The 19126-nt window shown below is 30.7% G+C and overlaps 1 protein-coding gene across 1 annotated transcript; it reads right to left on the bottom strand.

The window, feature by feature from the left end:
• Positions 1-875: 875 nt before the first annotated feature.
• On the bottom strand, positions 876-6197 carry TRIADDRAFT_52243 (uncharacterized protein; the record flags this gene model as incomplete). Its single annotated transcript, XM_002108072.1, has 12 exons — positions 876-908; positions 1065-1131; positions 1412-1452; positions 1594-1666; positions 1861-2031; positions 2237-2306; positions 2599-2794; positions 3112-3174; positions 3649-3672; positions 3908-3946; positions 4040-4117; positions 6156-6197. The coding sequence occupies 12 exons, from the start codon at positions 6195-6197 to the stop codon at positions 876-878; spliced, it is 897 nt and encodes a 298-aa protein (XP_002108108.1).
• Between the last annotated feature and the right edge of the window lie 12929 nt (positions 6198-19126).

Genomic DNA, 19126 nt, shown 5'->3' with positions numbered 1-19126 from the left:
AGCTATCACCATTTTAGCTTATTTTCTTAGCATAGCAATACCGCAATGTAGTATATTTGTTAAATTACTTGGCAATCGATGTAGAGTTAACTTTACGGAATTAATCCATAATGAGGAAAAAACATATCGGTGATGGTTATCATGGTTGCTACTAAACTTTAGGTAGCTAATTCGATAAAATTCGCCATTTCAAACCATTCCATATAATTAAACGCAATTAATTGAAATAATTTCTTCACGTACGCTAGCGTTTATAAAGGATAACATAAAAGACTATGATAGGAAAACTCACATAGCAACATTTAGAATAGCTATTAAATATAGACCTGATCAATTCATTGATATTTTCAAACGTTGACTCTGTAATCGTATCATAAGTTCGATCGATCTCGTATGGATAAATATCAGCTGAAAGTACTGCAAAATGCAATGATGCAGTTTTGGAGACATCAATCATGAATGGTATAAAAAAGTAACGGCTAATGTCCATATTTATAGAACAGAATGCAATTTGTGGTATGGATTATCGATTCACGATTAAATAGGTATAAAGTAATAATTGCAAAGCATCTGCTGCTTAACAGTAAATATTTTATATTTTAATTATTTAATGCTTTTTCTTGCTATAAATGCAATAGCAAAGGCATGAAGCGAAGAGCGAAAAAGCATGCAAGCCGTAGCATCAACTGGGGTTTCTTGTTCAATTTTTTTAAATATAATTTACTACTAGTTATAGAAAACAAATATAACGATAATAATCCTATATTTAGCTAATCAATTTTTTTCTCAGTAGCGACAGCAATCATTGTAAGCGCAAGCAGAAAGCGTGAATAAATCATAATTTATTCGATTTTCCTCTCACAAATAGGTCGTGACTAAGCCACAAGATGATTGCGGTGGATGGATGGCTATGCAAAAACAGGGATAGATTTTTGTTATCAATTAGAATAATTATGGTATAATAGTCACTACACTAATTACTGCATATTTCGAAATTTTACGCATTGTTTGACTCAAAAAGTAGAAAGTAGAACTGAATTCATCAATTTCTTATTTGCTATTACCTCACCCATCTTTTTTCTAGCATATTCTATTCGAATCCCACCGCATTCGGAAGACTGAATAATGGCTCTAAAATATAAATACTTAGGTTACATGTGTGATGATAACCTGGCTTAAGTAGAGTTTGCCACCATCACCGCTAATAATTATTGCGAAAGTTATAATAATTATGCAGGGCTGTAAGTATATAAAAATAATCGATCAAATTGGGTAGAATAACGAGCAAAGTATCTATATTTACGCATAATACATCGTCATGTACACCATGTAAATGAAATATAATACAAATTAGGTATATGCCGATGTCTAAAACTTTCTTAGATTCTTTTAAATAAGGACGTCAACTTACCCTTGCAGCGCATTTAGAGCTTGTGTTGCAAACTGGATATTCTATTATACATTTATTGTGATGTAATTAGTAAATATGCGTATATACACACCTATACAATTTTACCACTTACTTATACTGCGAATATATATCAGAAATTTCATTAATAATATAATACATGCAAGATGGAATGATCAACTTACAGCAAACTCTATAAACGCGGTTGTTGGAAATCCTGGCTTTTTATGCATTCGTAGTCTTCGAAAGCCAACACATCTAGTGTATTATTGATTATTCTATCATTACTTTCATACAAGAATGCCAAATGCTTTAATATTAGTTAGACTAACTACCGGTATATAGTGAAACAGGCTTCAATAATGGTTCAATATTTTTATCTTATCAATTTACCGCATAAGACAAAGTAGCAGTCTAGCAATGGCTAGTAATTACGCGTTTTAAACTCTTACCGTCCAAATATATCTCGTAGTTCTTTATCAGTTATATTACGACCTAAGTTAGCAACAAAAAGCGTGCTACAAACTTGAGGCAGTTGCTGCTGAAAGCTTTGCATGTGAGGCTGTAGCACAGGAGGAGCCGAATGACAAGCTGGCTGTGGAATTTCAGTAGGACATGGATAACTAAAGTATTAAAAATAATATAGCTATTGCCAATTTTTATTCATCAAGCTGTAAATTAAAGATTTATAGTATAGCTAAGTCCGTAAAAATTGGATTATCGACTTTTTTTGTTCGTTTTTTATAATTAAAATTCTTAATATATGCTAGTATAATTCTCAAGTCCCAATTGGTCTAAGTTAGAGAATATAAACATCACGGTACTTACATTGGTATGTGATTAACGTAGGTTTCAGGTATGATATTTTGATAATACGTCGGAGTCAGGTCGATAGTAGCTATTTGAATTGTAAAGAGTAACAAATAGCAAATTTTAAGTACGTAAAATTTTACATTTCGTTAAATTGTATATCTTAGAAGAGTTTTGAAATATAAGAATATAATAACAACTCTACAAGATATCTCACTAAATACAACAAAAGAAACGATTAAATTACATTATGGCGCAGCTGTCAATATCAGCAGTAAAGCACAATATTAAGTTTAACGTAGCTGAATTTGTAAATTTTGCAAAATAGTAATCATATCAAGCTGTATTGGGTTTCCACACATGCTGATTAGAACACCTACATATCGAATGTTCTCTGTATATTGGTATGGCTGGATTAGCCAACTCTAATTTATTAGGGATATTGCCGTTATAAATTGTATTTTTCACATTTTGACCATTGGAACTGTTATGGCGAGATCGATATGACTTCGTATTAGATTTTGCGAAATCAACTCTAAGATGACTATCTGTTACGTCTGGATCGAATTGGAATCCCTAATGATCCGGAAGAATAAAAATCGAATAAGAATTTTAATCTAGCCTATATTCATAATATTAAAACTGAATATTCCGGTGACTATTGTCGATAAACTTTTATAAGCATAAATAATTTTAACTAATATGCCTATGCAAAGGATATAGTATCGATATAAAACATCGGAAGGAATCCTTATCATGGTATAAAACGTTTTACCGTAATTTAAATTTAATGTATTATGGTCATTTTACTGAGCTATAATACAGTCATTTCTATACAGTAATGTTATGGCTACGAAAATTTCGCTCTATAAGATTAATAATTTATTTGTAACCTGTAAGATAGCTTTAGCTTCATTTGCTAGCTCCCTAGTTTCAAATGTAGCGAATGCAACGGGCTGTATCATAAAGAAATACCCAGAAGTAAATAAATATAATCAAGATTAAAATTAGTAAAATTATGCTTATACCATGTAAAATACATAGTTTTTGATCGAGAATTAAATACTTTTGATATAATGCTGGAAATATATAGTATAGACTACTATTGGTCGGATAATGATTTTAAAGCGTATATTTTAGCTGGTAGATTCTATAGTAATGTTGCAGCTGAATGCATATCTATTGGTGAAAATATTAACCTTTTCTTAAATATTATTTAGAGTAATTACAGTAACTAGTCGCTACCGATATCTTCAACCTTGCATATTAAAGTGCCAGTATTAAGTATTGAAAAAACTGTTACTTTTTCTCTAATGTATAACTTTAAAATTTATAATCATTACGACAAAAGTAGATTTATAGCTAAATTACGGAATTAAGCAGTTCCAAAAAAATGATTAACGTTTTTAAACATTCTATCTTCCACATACCCCAGATTTATTTCCGTGTCCCGGCTATATAATATATATAAGTATTTAAATTTCAGAAGAAATAGGTCAACTTTTAAATTCTTAAAATCATTTCTTTTAATTGTTATCATGGTAAAGCGAACAAAGTTGATCATGATATATATAATTACTGTAGTAAATAATGCTGTATTACTAACACATAATACACACGTATACAAGCAATCTTCCTACTATTCTTTATTACCATAGGTATTTTACGTGTATCATTTCTATTACTTACTTGCTTGGTTGATGTCTTTAAGATAGAATCTAAATATCCCTAATAAATCGATTAGGAAAATTAGTACTATATTGATGCAATAATGCCGAAGACATAAAGATGATATCATTAGCTTGATGAATATTTACGTACTGGAAGTCCACGAAAGAGTAGATGTAAATCTCTTTGCTTAACATCAACAGGAAGTCCACTCACAAATAATGTGCGAACCTTATTGTAATATAAGAAAATTTTATTAATCTACTGAAATATTATCCAAATTTTGTATGAGTAAGTATTTACTTAATACTACAGCTATCATTAACTAATAGGAAACTATACAAATTAGAAATGCTTAGAAAACTATATTTAGCTCAAATCATATATACAGCGCTAAAGATTGGTGTGTTACCCATTAATAATAACTGAAAGTGTAACCATAATTACTTAGATACTATTAAAGATGGGAATAATATTCCGCTAAATCGATAATTAAAGAACTCTCAATTACCCCTTGCGATAAATAGAAACAATGTGGAGTACCGTTCAGTCTATAATTGCTCCTTCATATGTCTCGTAATAATTTAAATAGTAAATATAATTATTTGACATGGGCAATAATGCCGATAGTAAAGTAGTATCCCAGTTATTAGCCATCAAGTTTTCCGCAGGTTTTAATTCCATAATGTCATTAAAAGAATATTGTATGTCCAGCATTAATTACTTCATAAACCCTTCAATTTTTAAACGGCTGAAAAACAACTTCGTTGGTCTCCTATCTAAATATATACATATACTAGAAATATTCACATCTATTGTGACTATTAGAAGTATGCCAATAATATATAACTCAAGTTTTCATGTACATGAATCTTATTCATATCTAAATGATATTTCGATTGGGTAAGAAAATATTTGAGTAGATTGTGAAACATTCACATGTTCTAATAATTATGCTTGCAATGTGGCTGTAAAATATTGCATCCAAAAGCGACAGAATTTCAATCAATTTCTCACGTTGCCTACAGAAATACCAGACGTTGTTATTCATTTTTCTTAATTATCAGCCATTATTAAGGTTAAATGGCTGCTATGTAATACAAAAAAGTAGCCTAGTATTGCTTAGTAATAAGCAATATTAGGGTGATATCTGTTGCTACACATATGCACTTGTATTTAGTCTGCCATATAATCTGATTATGTTTTAATATTATCACACCATATGTTAGCATCCGTATTTGAGACGATTTCCTGCAGTGAAGTAATAGATTATACATATAATCTGCTCGTTTCACTAATGCAGCAATTGAATGATGATCTATGTAAAAACATCGTATAATTAGAAATAGAAATGCTTTGCTAAAAATATGATTTTCATTCAAAATGCGCTAAGACACTTTGAAGTTAGTAGCTGCCTTAATGCAGCATAAGTGCATATCTATAATTATCGGCCCCCTGTTGCTAATTAGGAAATAAAATTAATGAAATTTTTGTGCAGCCTCGGACTGTTTAATTGCCATTACATTAAGATGTTATATATCCTGTACAGTTGGTTATGGGTATTTTTAGAAGAAAATATCGAGAGTTAGCAGGATCTCTTCTATCAGTGCTGATTTAGGCGAGCACATTTCTTGAGATGATGTTTAAAATAGTAATTAAATTGCTATTACAAAGATATGTAGAAATTGTGCAATATTAAAATAGGTTGACACTTGCAGTAGAATTTTTTGTAGAAAATCAACTAGCTCATGTATAACTTCTTCAATTGCAGAGCTAAGGATTAATAATAGTATATCAAAAATCTCAAAGGATATCAGTCTATTTAAATATTAAAATGTTTTGAAACCTATATAATGCTATGCTTTAATTTGTGTTAGACTACGTGTATAATCTCTTACAAATTATGTAAATTCATAGATATAAATCTGGTTGCTACAGCTTTCTATGATACGGAATGTTAGAATATGCCGATGTCGAATCAATTGGTAAAATTCAACTTATAAAACTAGCAACCAAAGAAAGAATACGAATAGCATTAAATTCTTATGCTGAAATAATGCAATGTTAAGATGAAAGTCGTGTTACAAGAAATAGCATGATTCATTAGCGAAGAAGTTATTAAAACAGACTAGAGATAGTCTTTCTTAAATCTGTAAATTATAAATGATAGCTAGAGCATAAATTAGATTTAAAATTGAAGGCAGAAAAATAATTCGATAATAAGATTTTACAGTTCTTAGTGTATTACACAAATTTGAAATTGCCTTACTGGTGTAATTTGGCAGGATATGGTTAACAAGGTATCTCTCATAATGTCATAGGGTTGATAGCAGCATAAAACCATTCACAATAATGTTACTCAACCTTATTAATATAACTCAACAAAGAATAGATTGGCTTATTCACTAATAACACTATGTCATGATATGATTAACTTCATGACCATATTTCCCCAATCTCTTCACTTGTTATGTAACAAGGTGTAATAGAGAAGGTGATATGAATTTTTATACATAAAATGATTAAATCGAATAGAGTACAACTTGAATCAATTCATTTTATACCTAATTGATGATGTTATCAACTTATGTCTTTTCGGTTGCATCTTTTACACTGTAATGAATCATACTTTTTCCTATCCTCATTACTGTATATCACAGCAATGCCGTAAGATTCTTGTTGGGTAATAGCGCAATATTTCAAAGAACTGTATCGAGCGTCGTATAGCTATAAAACATATCAGACTAATTACGAATGCAAATATCGAAAAATATATAACAATTATATAGTCCTCGTAGTAAGCCCTTTGTTCCTATCCGTAGTCTACTTCTATCATATTGGATTACGAGGGAAACAAGATGATTTAGGCTATTTGAATAGGCGTCTATTATATTATGCACATTTATTAATAGCAGAGGCCGGCATTAGTGAGATAAATGCGGCATCTGCTAGATGAATCATATTGATGTATGTGTGAATATATTTCTAATCATTGACCGCTCTTGACATTAACTGTATAGACAAATTATCTCCTCGTATGAAATAATCTTGATAATTAATTATAATAATTATACAGTAAGCTAATCAAGAAATCAGATGTATAGGGTTAACTAACTGCATGTTGATACTATAATAATTAAAATTTCCTCTATTGCATGGAATCAAATGTCTTGGGTTTACTAACTGTATGATGATGCTCTGAAAAATCAATTTTCCCTTTATGGCATGAAATCAGATGTCTTCGGTTAGCTAACTACATATTGATACTCAAACAGACAAATTTTCCTGTATTGCATGAAATCAGATGTCTTGGGTTAGCTAACTACATATTGATGCTCAAACAAATTTTCCTCCATTGCATGAAATTAGATGTCTTGGGTTAACTAACTATATGTTGATGCTTTGGCAAATAAATCTTTCTCTATTGCACGGAGTAATAATTAATAGAGGATATCCTTGTTCGAAAACTTGGATATCAACGCTGTAGTTCTGGATAATATTAATTATACGATAAATAGTGGAATGATGAAACAAACCGTAATGATTCTTTAGTAGATAGCTAACTACACTCGTCATTCATTGCTATTTGTGTCTAACTTGTTAACTATTCCTGCATTCATTATTATAAGACCTTCAAAGTTACTTCTCTACGTTACTAACACACAACGATCTGCATTTCCTAACTGCTAACAGGTTCGTTACATTCTTCTATTCACTAATCAATAAAGCTAAAGACATTTTTCACAATTCTACATTAGCAAATTCCTTTCTAAACGACAATAGTAGAACTTTTGTCAAACTTGAGGGGTTACTCATCCGTGCCACATTGTAACGTAATCTAATTTTAGACTTCGCGGCATTATTTTAGTGTTAATTTAAAATTTTTCAGTTTTGATGAAGCTTATAAGACTATTGTTTCAAGGGTTATAAAAATAGAAAGAAACCTTATGGTCCTATTCTATCATTTATACCGATGAAAAAACTTGTTGTTTTAGCAATCATGTTACCGAAAAGGAAGACTTAAAACATTCTATTCGGTCATGGTAATGTATACATATCGTCTAAATAACTTGTACCGTCAACATTGCCATTAAAATATAGTGTTGACATAAGGTTTATAGGAACTCTTACACAAAATATCCAAGAAGAGAATAGTAACAATAACTATTTTTAGTAACCCTTTTGAGCTGTTGTACTCATTTATCAAATGATGTGCAGTATAGAAAGAGGGATCTAATTTAGGTCTGCCAAGCTTATATATTTCGCCGCCAAGAAAATCAATTTTACTTAACCCTAAGCGAAAACTTCGGGAGACAAAGCTTAGTGAAAAATACCACCTACTACTGTAGCGATAGTTTAACAATCCTTCTTTCTAACAAATAACATCAAGAAATTTATACATTAAAATGATTAACACTGATCTAGTTTTGCACAGTCTAATGCTTCACTTTTGCAATGACTGCATTAACCCCTACCCTCCATAGCTGATACAATGCTAAGTTTAAAATGAAATTAAAAATTTTTAAATTTAGGCTATTACCATCAAGATCAATATCATAGCTATTAGGTTATTCTTGCTAATTTTTAGTTTTGATTATGATTATACTCGACATATTTTTCTTTATCTTACATCAATCTTGAGCTATTCCGCTCAAGTTTAAGGCTAAAGAAAGTTATTGCTAGTGCATATGTGTTGTCAAATTTTACATGTATATGTATAAATTGGATGATTAAGGTTAATGATTAAGAATTTTACTACACGAGCAAGGCTGTAGTAGCTCTTTAATTGTTAACAATATTGATTATTTCATTTTTAATATATCTATTTTAATTTATCATGGAGAATAGACCACTAACACTAACGTGATCTTTTAATATTGTAAAATCGCAGTAGCGGTTGAAGGAATAAATAGGCCTTAATACCTCTCCAAATGAAATCTTACCGAACCAAAATTAAATAAAAGCTCATAGAATTACAGAATAGCAGACTGAGTAGAATCTATAGTAGTACACAGTTTTTGACTTTAAAGATGGAATCGGAGTAAATAAATCTGAAAACTGGTATAAGAGTAAAGATGACTTACTTCTTCTTCGCTGTCTCGGTTGTTGCTCTCCATCAGTTGATATTGTTGTAGTACAGTTTGTAATTTATTCTGCTAATATGGTTAGAATTGAATCAAGACTCATACAAATGGATGCCAACAAACAATTTATGTATTTGTTGTTCGTTAGTTTATTTTTTTATGACGAAGATGGATAAAAGAAATAGAATTGATATTAATTTCTTGGATTAACGTGGAATTTAGCCTAGTGAGAATGGTACAGTCTAGGATGGGAAGGCAAATACAGGGACAAACTTCACTAGGCTGATCTATCGGATAGGTAGTTTTTAGTGTTGCAAATTTTTTCACTTGCCTGATACGACAAAGTAACGGATGTATTGCATAAATTTGATGTAAGGGATGGTAGTGGAGGACAAAACTTGTTTATAATTTTTCTCCTAAGTTGACTTGTATAATGTAAGTTAATTCCAGTTGATTATTTGTTTATCGATTTCCAAAATGAACCACAAATCAAATAGCAAGGGAAAGGATAATGTGAAAAAATGAAAATATGATTGAAGATTCGTATAACTGGAGGTCAATGCAAATACCGTTAAAGGTATAATTTTAAAGTATTCTTTCAAGGATGGATAAATGCAGGCTCGGAAAAGCTCTTTAGGTTAACCTTACAGTTGTATATAGATGATTGTGCCAAGATCTAGCCCAGAATTTTCTTTCTATCGCCTTCTTTCTTTCGCGTGCTTTCCTTGAAGAAAACGTGCGTTGAACAGAGATTCGCTTGAATATTTTACGATCGTATGAACTTGTTCCTTGCCGAAAAGATTCTGGATCTACAAGTCGACAATGCCGATGTCTATCTATCTATTTAAGGGTTTGATAGCTTTCATGTGTTTATATCGGGCTGGTTGTGCTTATGTGTGCATTGATTGGAATATGTAAGATAGGTAAATTATTCAAAAGGTGTAGATTATTTATAAGTATATATGTGCGTGATCATGTGTGTGTGTGTGTGTGTGGAGAAAGAAATGTGTGTGTGTGTGTTTATGTAGATATATATGCATATGATATATATATGTATATATATCAAATAGTCATTGCAGTCTTAGTCTATCCTAGGTATTACTTTGCATAATTTAAAGGTATTTGATTATTACGAATGAAGGAATGATTGATCGCCTTTTAACTAAATTAAAATGAAGCAATTGTAAAATTAGAAGATCAACAGATGATTTGTTCAATATATGTTATAAAGGTAATTGATGATCTGTACTGAATGCAGCGTAGAAATAGGGTAGAAAGCATATTGATGATTGTTTTTCATCGATAAGCAGTAAGAAGCAAATGGGAAGGGCAAGCAAAATGATGAGTAATAGCTTCTGATGATTAATAAAGGGATAGCAAAATATGATTCTACTAATATCATTTAATAAGATAGAAAAATTAGCCAATCATGATAATAGACAGTCGCAGCTTAGATCTATTTTTTAATAAACAAGTTAAAATGATTGATTATCTTATTGGAAACAATAGTATTGAGTCAGTTATTCAATCAAGAAAGGGAGGGAGAAAGAAAATAGAATGACAAGGAAAGGAATTTACATGATGAGCAATACCGAGATATCTTAGTGAGATGAAGAAGAGTGATGATGATAATAATGAATGATGTCAAGGCTTTCATTTATGAGAATAAGATTGAAAGAAATAGACTAAGCATTGCAAGGTTATTGAATTGAAACTTAACATGATTATGCTTAGTATATAATGGAATCAAAAATATGACTACAAAAAATTGAATAAAACATAACTATTCCCTTTCTAAGCCGATGCACTTCCAAAGAGCTATTAAGGAAACATATTGCTATCGAAGATAATTTAGTTAATGGCAATTTTCAGATTTTACCTGTTTAAACCAATAGATGTTAATCGATTCCATATGATTGATGCTAGCTTTTTTCAGTTTTAGTGAATATCTTATATCGTTTAAATGTCTTTTAGAAGTATGACAGGATCCTAATTTGCGTTCAAAATACAAATTGATTTTAAACATTAATATGACCGATTAGGCTACTAATCGGTTTATACCAGAAAGATAAATTAAAAGCTTTGAAAATTTAGATGATAACGTTGTCCTTAGAAAAACGTATCGTCTAATATCAATTATAAAATAATTTATAAATTAAATATGCAGGATAAAAATTCTAAAAGGTAAGAATACTGACATGAAAATCGAATGAGAATGACATATTTGGCGTCTAAGGTATTGAAATTTTATAGAGGGGCATTTATTTATACAGAAGAGGATATTGTCATAATAAAGTACAAGCGATATTGAGCATATTATTATTACTGCACGAGTGCTAATTAATGAATAGCAAACTTATTTTTTGCACTAAAGTTATCATTGTAACCTATCTTGATCTAGGCTAAAACATTATCGGACAATAAGAAGTAACATTATATCAAGGCTAAAATGATAATTGTTCATAAGAGTATTTTCATCTCTTATAATTTGCTTGATTGAATTTTTACCTTAATGGAACCCTCCTGTGAGCAGGTCGCCCTTTACCTTATGGTCTTGTTATCGTCGGTTGTTAATAGTTTCTTATTGTTGCTACTTGAAATGTAGAATATTTTTTAGATGTTAGATCAACGACATGGCAACAACCTTGTTCAACAAAGGTCATTAATATTGAAGAAAATTTCAAAAATTTGTTATTGTAAGCAATAGAAGAAACTACAATTACCCAAATTTTAATTTTCAAGGCACCGATTACCCGCTGTTAAAGTTCTTTCTTGATTTCTATCCTTGTATAGTATATTCTTGAATTAAAACATATTGGATAGTATAGCAGTAATATTATAACAATATACACTCACAAGAGATGGTATCATTTATTTTTTAATGTGGGTGATCATCCAGCAATGACAGGTTAAATATCAGATCATAAAGTAAGAGGGGTTACTTCGCTGGTACAGAAGCTGCACAAATTTATATAGAAAGACGATCATGGACGATTTTCAATGTAGATATTATTGCATAGATAATAGACACTTTTGCAATATATAGATCTAGAGTAAATAGTAATAGAAATAATGTAATAATAGAGTTGACAGTAGTATTGGTTGCTTAATACTACTGTATTTCTATACTTTTGCTATTCCATCCTATGCCAATTTTTCCATATAGCGTATTGCGTACGGTATCGTTTTTATAGAAGGAAAATAATTTAAATGGATACTGTACTGAAATTTATTTATCATGAATATGATTGATTATAAATAGCAGCTTAAATATTATAGCTAGTGAGATCTATTGAGGAAGGATAGCACTTGGGTGAAATGTCAATTAAGATCGATTTTATTGAGATTATAAATGATAATAGCTACTTATGTCAATATTGCCATTTGTGTTAGCTACCTTGACGTAATAAGTGTATTATAAAGATAGATCGATCCAGCTGTTCGTACGTATATTATTATTCATTATTAGCTTGCCTTACTATTTTATTTCCGTGCCTATTCATACTGTCCATTAATATATATTGTTTTATTTTCTTTTATTTTTAATCTATTCATGCAATATCAAATCGATAACATTACATGATTTATATCACTGTTGAAAAGAAATATGTGTTGAATTTGTGCGGTACCTTTTCAATCAAGCTATTTTCTTCGTTGATTTTCGCTCGATATATTAGAATATTTTCTTTTGATAACTTACTTAAGTAATATCTTGATCAATAGCTAAGGAGCGAAATTAAATCAAGATTGATGTCGAGGCGATTATTTTTTGCTATATGCCGTAAATATGATCATTATATTTGTATGTTGTGCTACTATTGAGCATTAATTGGATATTAATACTTGGCTTAATGAGATAATTGCTTAAAAATTGCAGGACGTACTAGTCTTTAATAAAAAGTCGGAAACTTGTGATCACTTAATCGCTCGCCTAATTAATTCTAATACCGATGTATAGATCAATTTCATTACAGTTTGCAATATTACCGTACATGAAGAATTTCTATTACAGATATTATCAGAACTAACTGATCGACTATTATATAGTATTGATAACAGCAACGATAGTTGATATATTGATACCATAATGATATTTTAAAACAATTATAATTTAAATAGAGGAATTATATTGCTACTATTTTATCATAATGGCGGTATCTATATCGTTTTCTCTTACTAATTGGAGAAAATGAAATTGTTAATAAGTGGTATTATATTGTTTTAACATTTAAATCCATTACATAGCGGTATAATAATAAGTAGGATCAACATATACATGCAGTCTATACAATTATAGAAATAGAGCCATTATGCAATCTTTGATATTAGGTCAGGGCAGAATTGTGTCGAAGAAGTTGACTATTATAAATATTTCAGCTAAAATGTTGAAGACAATTACTTATAAAATACTAGTTGTTTATTAAATGATAATATGCATACAGTATTACGTAGGCATTGTTCAAAACAAACAAACGGCTGGCTACGGATATGGCAACCTATCTTTTCAACTAGAGTTATCATAAAATTGGATTATTCTTATGAGTAAAATTTGGTCCAATGCTATTACTATTAAACATAGAATAATAGGAAAGACTCTCTCTCTGGATAACTCTAATATGCCGGTAGTGTAACTAGTTTGTTGTTAGAGAATTGGTTACTATGCAAGGATAGAACTAATGTCGTATGGACGATGATATACTTATAGTAATCGAAAGGAGGGCATGACAAAAATGAAAACCTTTTAAATTTAATCTTCGTGTTACGTTAGTTTTGTCTCTTATGCAATGTATTAAAAGACATTAATATTACTAATTGCTGGTTTGATGTTAATATTTTAATATATATACACTTGTATAGAGTAATCTACTTTATTTTTTGAATTAGCATCATAAAAGCAAGACAAAAAATAAAAGAATTTACAGTGTAGTTTTAAGTCGCAAGACAAATAATTTTGATATCTTGATTAGGGATCAACAATCATTTAATTCACATCTGGAGTATTTTATGGCCAATAATGTCCTAAACTAATAAACTTTGAACTTTTAATCTCACTCAATAGGGTTAATCTAATAAATTTACGGAATATAAGAGTCATAATGACTTACTGATAATTGAGTGAGTGCTTATACATCAAATTTATTATTACTATCCGCCCATCTACATTATACTTAAAAGTTATTGACACTTTTTAGATATTTATTAAGTGTAAGACTGTATAATATAAGCTTTATAATGACTATTTATTCTTTTCGTCTGTTTTTAAACCCTTTCCTTGCGGTACTCGGATATAAAAACGTATGACTTTAATTCTTATTACATCGGAAAAAATTTTATTGATGGGCTAAATAAATAGAAAATTTTCTCGATGGAAGTATAAATTGATAGAATCGTTTACTCTGTAAACGATATGGAAATTGATCCCTAATTTTATGCTCAAAAATCTATTACTGATTGTTCACATCATCTTTATTGTTGCAAATTAATTGCTGGCTACATGTCCATTATCATTCAATAGAATGATCTAGTAAAGCTTGATGATACCATCATTGGATTGTATGGAAATTGATCTCTAATTTCATGCTACAAAAATCTATTACTGATTGAATTAGTGATTGTTCACATCATCTTTATTGTTTCAAATTAATTGCTGGCTACATGTCCATTATCATTCAATAGAATGATCTAGTAAATCTTGATGATCCCATCATTGGATTGTATGGAAATTGATCCCTAATTTCATGCTACAAAATCTATTACTGATTGAATTGGTAATTGTTCACATCATCTTTATTGTTTCAAATTAATTGCTGGCTACATGTCCATTATCATTCAATAGAATGCTCTAGTAAAGCTTGATGATACCATCATTGGATTGTAAACACTTCATCAAAAGTAATTGAAACTGGAATGGTACAAAGACTTTAACTTTATGCCTGTGTTTAGCAGTCTCTTTATGGCAGAATACATTTATGAATTGAGCAGGTGCTTTTATGAACAGTAAGATTTAGTTTCAATTCCTGACATTGTTGCTCTGATATTGTAATTTATAATGAATGCCGATGTGAATAGCTTAAAGATTGATAAAATACATTATAACACCCTATATAAAACTAAAAGTATAAAGTTAATAAAGAGGTTTGTAACTAGATAAAACTAAAATATATTCTTTAGCTAGCTTTATTAGTTGGGAGAGAGAACCCGTAACTACATTTAATCTTTAAAAAGTTACTACAGTTAAACGTCAATTTAATAATATTTTAATAAAGAAGTGTGGAGTTAATAAATGCTTGTGACTAGACAAGACAATTCTTTAGCTAGATGTACTATTTAAGAGAGAAAAAATAACTTTATTCAATCGTGTAAAATGCTGGCTCTGCTAGTTGGGAGAGTAAAAGTAACTATGTTCAACTGTTTTAAATTACTTTAGTTTAAAATAAAGTAATTTCATAATGAAATTAGCATCGATGGAGGATTTTAATAATTGACGAAAGCTTCTACCTTTGCTACTTAAAAGTACTGCTACACGTCACGGAATGATTGCTATATAATATAGCCTTTAAGACTAAAATAGGTTCTAGTCCTCGCCAGTAATTGATGAATTTGTGTTGGTATTATCATAATTGCAAGAGTGCTATAAATCATTTAAAATTAGGATAGCACGCATAATTAAGAAATAAAAGGAGTGACAAGCAATTGCATTCTAGGATCGACTATGGCATGAAATTATATCAATCGATGATAGCATGTTGTACCAAATTCATTAAGACCAGCCTACCCATGGAAGGCAATTGAAAGGATGGATTAAAAACTTTTAAACCTTTCATAATCAATTGTAAATATAAAGAGGACTGGATTGTATCGTGGGCGATCTCTGTTGGTATTAATCATTAAACACTGTATTATTCAACTCGTCCTTTATAAGATTGTAAACATGAATGATTACATGTTACCTTCGGATTTTTAAGTTCGTTCATGTTTAGGTCAGACTAATCAACAGTAATCTATCCAACGCCATCGTGACATTTATAATAATTATTGAATTGCTATCCTATTCCCTTTTGTTTACATATGTAGTCAATAAGTCTGTAAAATTTTGTCTACCATGGAGTAACATTTGACAATAGCATGATAATGTATCGCACGAATGATTAATTAATGGCTAAAATAAAATTAAATTAAAATAGAAAACTTGAGAGTTAAAGAATTGGCCTGTTCGTTTCTTTGTCCAAGTGAGTCGTAGATTATTCCATGCCAAGTTATAGACTGTATGATATGTTGTATCATATCAATTCGCCAAAAGATTTTCTATGTTACCGCATATTAACTTGTGATTTAGCTGCCTAATACTAAATCCATCAGTATAGTAGGATGATTCCTTAAAATAGAATACACATACGTGCACATTGCCTATGGCCGCACCGCAAACTAATATCAGTCATGTCCTATAATTAATATTAGGATAAAATTCTTGATCACTGCTGCACTTAGTTGTAGCTGTCCTATGACTAGTTAAAATTGCAACGCCAGTTATATTTCTCAAGATATCGTCTACTGCCTACTGTAGCCGAAATTCACATGATCAATCATGTTTAGCTATCTTGCCATAGAAATAAGCATTATAAAAAGTCGCAAGCTAGCACAAAATCGATCCATTCTTGGTGGATCTCGACATCTAAAAAGATGATTATTCCGATTTCATAACAGAAAGGCGACATTCTATTCTGATCCACGGTAATATTGGTCAATGCGTTTACTTGGAGATTTATGCGTGTTATTCTCGAAACGAATTACTTTAAGATGATTATTCCTATATCCTATCAAAGCAATGTGCTTTGAATTATGCTCTAGCACCGATTGGCATCGTCTCTGTTTGATTGATGCTAATATACAATGCATCATGCTAAAATAAGCGCTACAAGTCTCTAACTGGCATCAAAAATAAATATCGATCCTTGATCGATCTTAGATACAGTATATTCTAACGTAACATATTGGAATTAGGTCACGATCTAATATTGCTACCTATCTGTTCTATCTGAATTTTCATTTACAGTAATCGAATGAAAGAACTGGAAAACTGCCTTCTAAGTTAGCATACTTTTAATGCATCATTCTACTACCTACAACTCGTATCAGACATGACATACGAATAGTTGATTTAATAATTGGAATTTACTCTGGACAAAATGAGAGCACTAAATTTGACTGTAGAGTGTTTACCGGAAAATACTAGTTAACTTTCTGTAGCTCCATGCATCTTGGATTTAGACTACGATCTAACATTGCTACCTATCTGTTCTATCTGATCTTCATTTAGAAGTAATTCAAATGCTATTCTTTGCTATTACATATTGCAATAAAAGAACTGGAGAACTGCCTTCTAAGTCAGCATACTTTTAATGAATCATTCTACTACCTGTCAATCGTTTCAGACATGGCATACGAGTCCTTGATTTAATAATTGGAATTTACAATAGACAAAATGAGAGTACTAAATTGACTGTAGAGTGTTTACTGGAAAATATTTGTTAAGTTTTTGTAGCTCCATCTTGAATTTAGACTACGATTCAACACTGCTACCTAGCTGCGCAAATTGTATCAGCTATACGAATTCTTGATTTAATAATTGGAATTTATCACGGGTAAAATGATAGCACTAAATTTGACTGTAAGGTGTTTACTGGAAAATATTCGTCAAGTTTTGTAGCTCCATCTTGAATTTAGACTACGATCCAACACTGCTACCTATCTGCACAAATTGTATCCGCTATACAAGTTCTTGATTCAATAATTGAAATTTATCACAGGTAAAAGGAGAGCACTAAATTTGACTGCAGGTGTTTACCGGAAAGTACTAGTGAACTTTTTGTAGCTCTATCTTGGATTTAGACTACGATCCAACATTGCTACCTATGGGCATAAATTGTATCAGATATGGTATATGAGTCCTTGATTTACTAATTAAAATTTATCACAGGTAAAAGGAGAGCACTAAATTTGACTGTAGGGTGTTTACCGGAAAATATTTGTCAAGTTTTTGTAGCTCCATCTTGGATTTAGACTGCGATCCAACATTGCTACCTATGGGCATAAATTGTGTCAGATATAGTATATGAGTCCCTGATTTAATATAACTTGATTTAATAATTAAAATTTATCTTAGGTAAAAGGAGAGCACTAAATTTGACTGTAGGGTGTTAACTGGAAAATATTTGTCAAGTTTTTGTAGCTCCATCTTGGATTTAGACTGCGATCCAACATTGCTGCCTATGGGCATAAATTGTGTCAGATATGGTATATGAGTCCTTGATTTACTAATTAAAATTTATCACAGGTAAAAGGAGAGCACTAAATTTGACTGTAGGGTGTTTACCGGAAAATACTAGTGAACTTTTTGTAGCTGCATAGGGATAAACTGCAAAAGTTAAATTGAATTTCTTATTTTGAGTTGGGGATTACAAGAAAAAAAAGAGCAGGTGCTTTCTGGTATGAAGTTTATTTCACGACGTAGTTTCAATGAGTACACTTGCATTTATAGTCCTGTTTGGTTCACTCTACTGTTCAAGGGTACATTTTGTAGAGGCTGCTATAGGATCGCGATTTTCGATGATATTCATGATAATAGTGGACTACAACTGAATACAGTATTATAGTACTTTTCACTAGGCAATAAAGTGCTATATGAGTACATGCATAGTACGTGATTGTAATCCGATCTAAGTGTTTGGCACACAGGACTACTGAAACTCTGCCAATATCCCTCGACAATGAGTTACTGGAGACTTGTTCCTCCTCTTGGCCAAGGAGCAAGCCATGGATTCATTGCAAGTGTTGATTAATTATACAGTTTTATATTATGAATCGTCTTATTAGAGGTTAGATATCGGTTGGCAAACTATAGGATTATTACTGTATATCGATAATCTCCATTTTATGGTAAGTTTTCTTCCTTAATTGCAATACATACGCGTCGATGTAGGCAAAAAAAATGAGCTGAACCATTCGTCTTGCACAACTATTTTGCTACAATAAATTGCATTTGATATCTCATTGATATCTTTTAAAAGCCTCATCAGGTTCAACTACTAAAATCTTTGGTGGCAACTTATCCGACGCCTTGTCTACCGTTTTTCCACTGGCAGTACGAGATCATAAA

Source organism: Trichoplax adhaerens, genomic scaffold, assembly GCF_000150275.1.
Source record: "Trichoplax adhaerens TRIADscaffold_1 genomic scaffold, whole genome shotgun sequence".
Lineage (NCBI taxonomy): Eukaryota > Metazoa > Placozoa > Uniplacotomia > Trichoplacea > Trichoplacidae > Trichoplax > Trichoplax adhaerens.
This window is presented reverse-complemented; position numbering and strand designations above follow the sequence as displayed.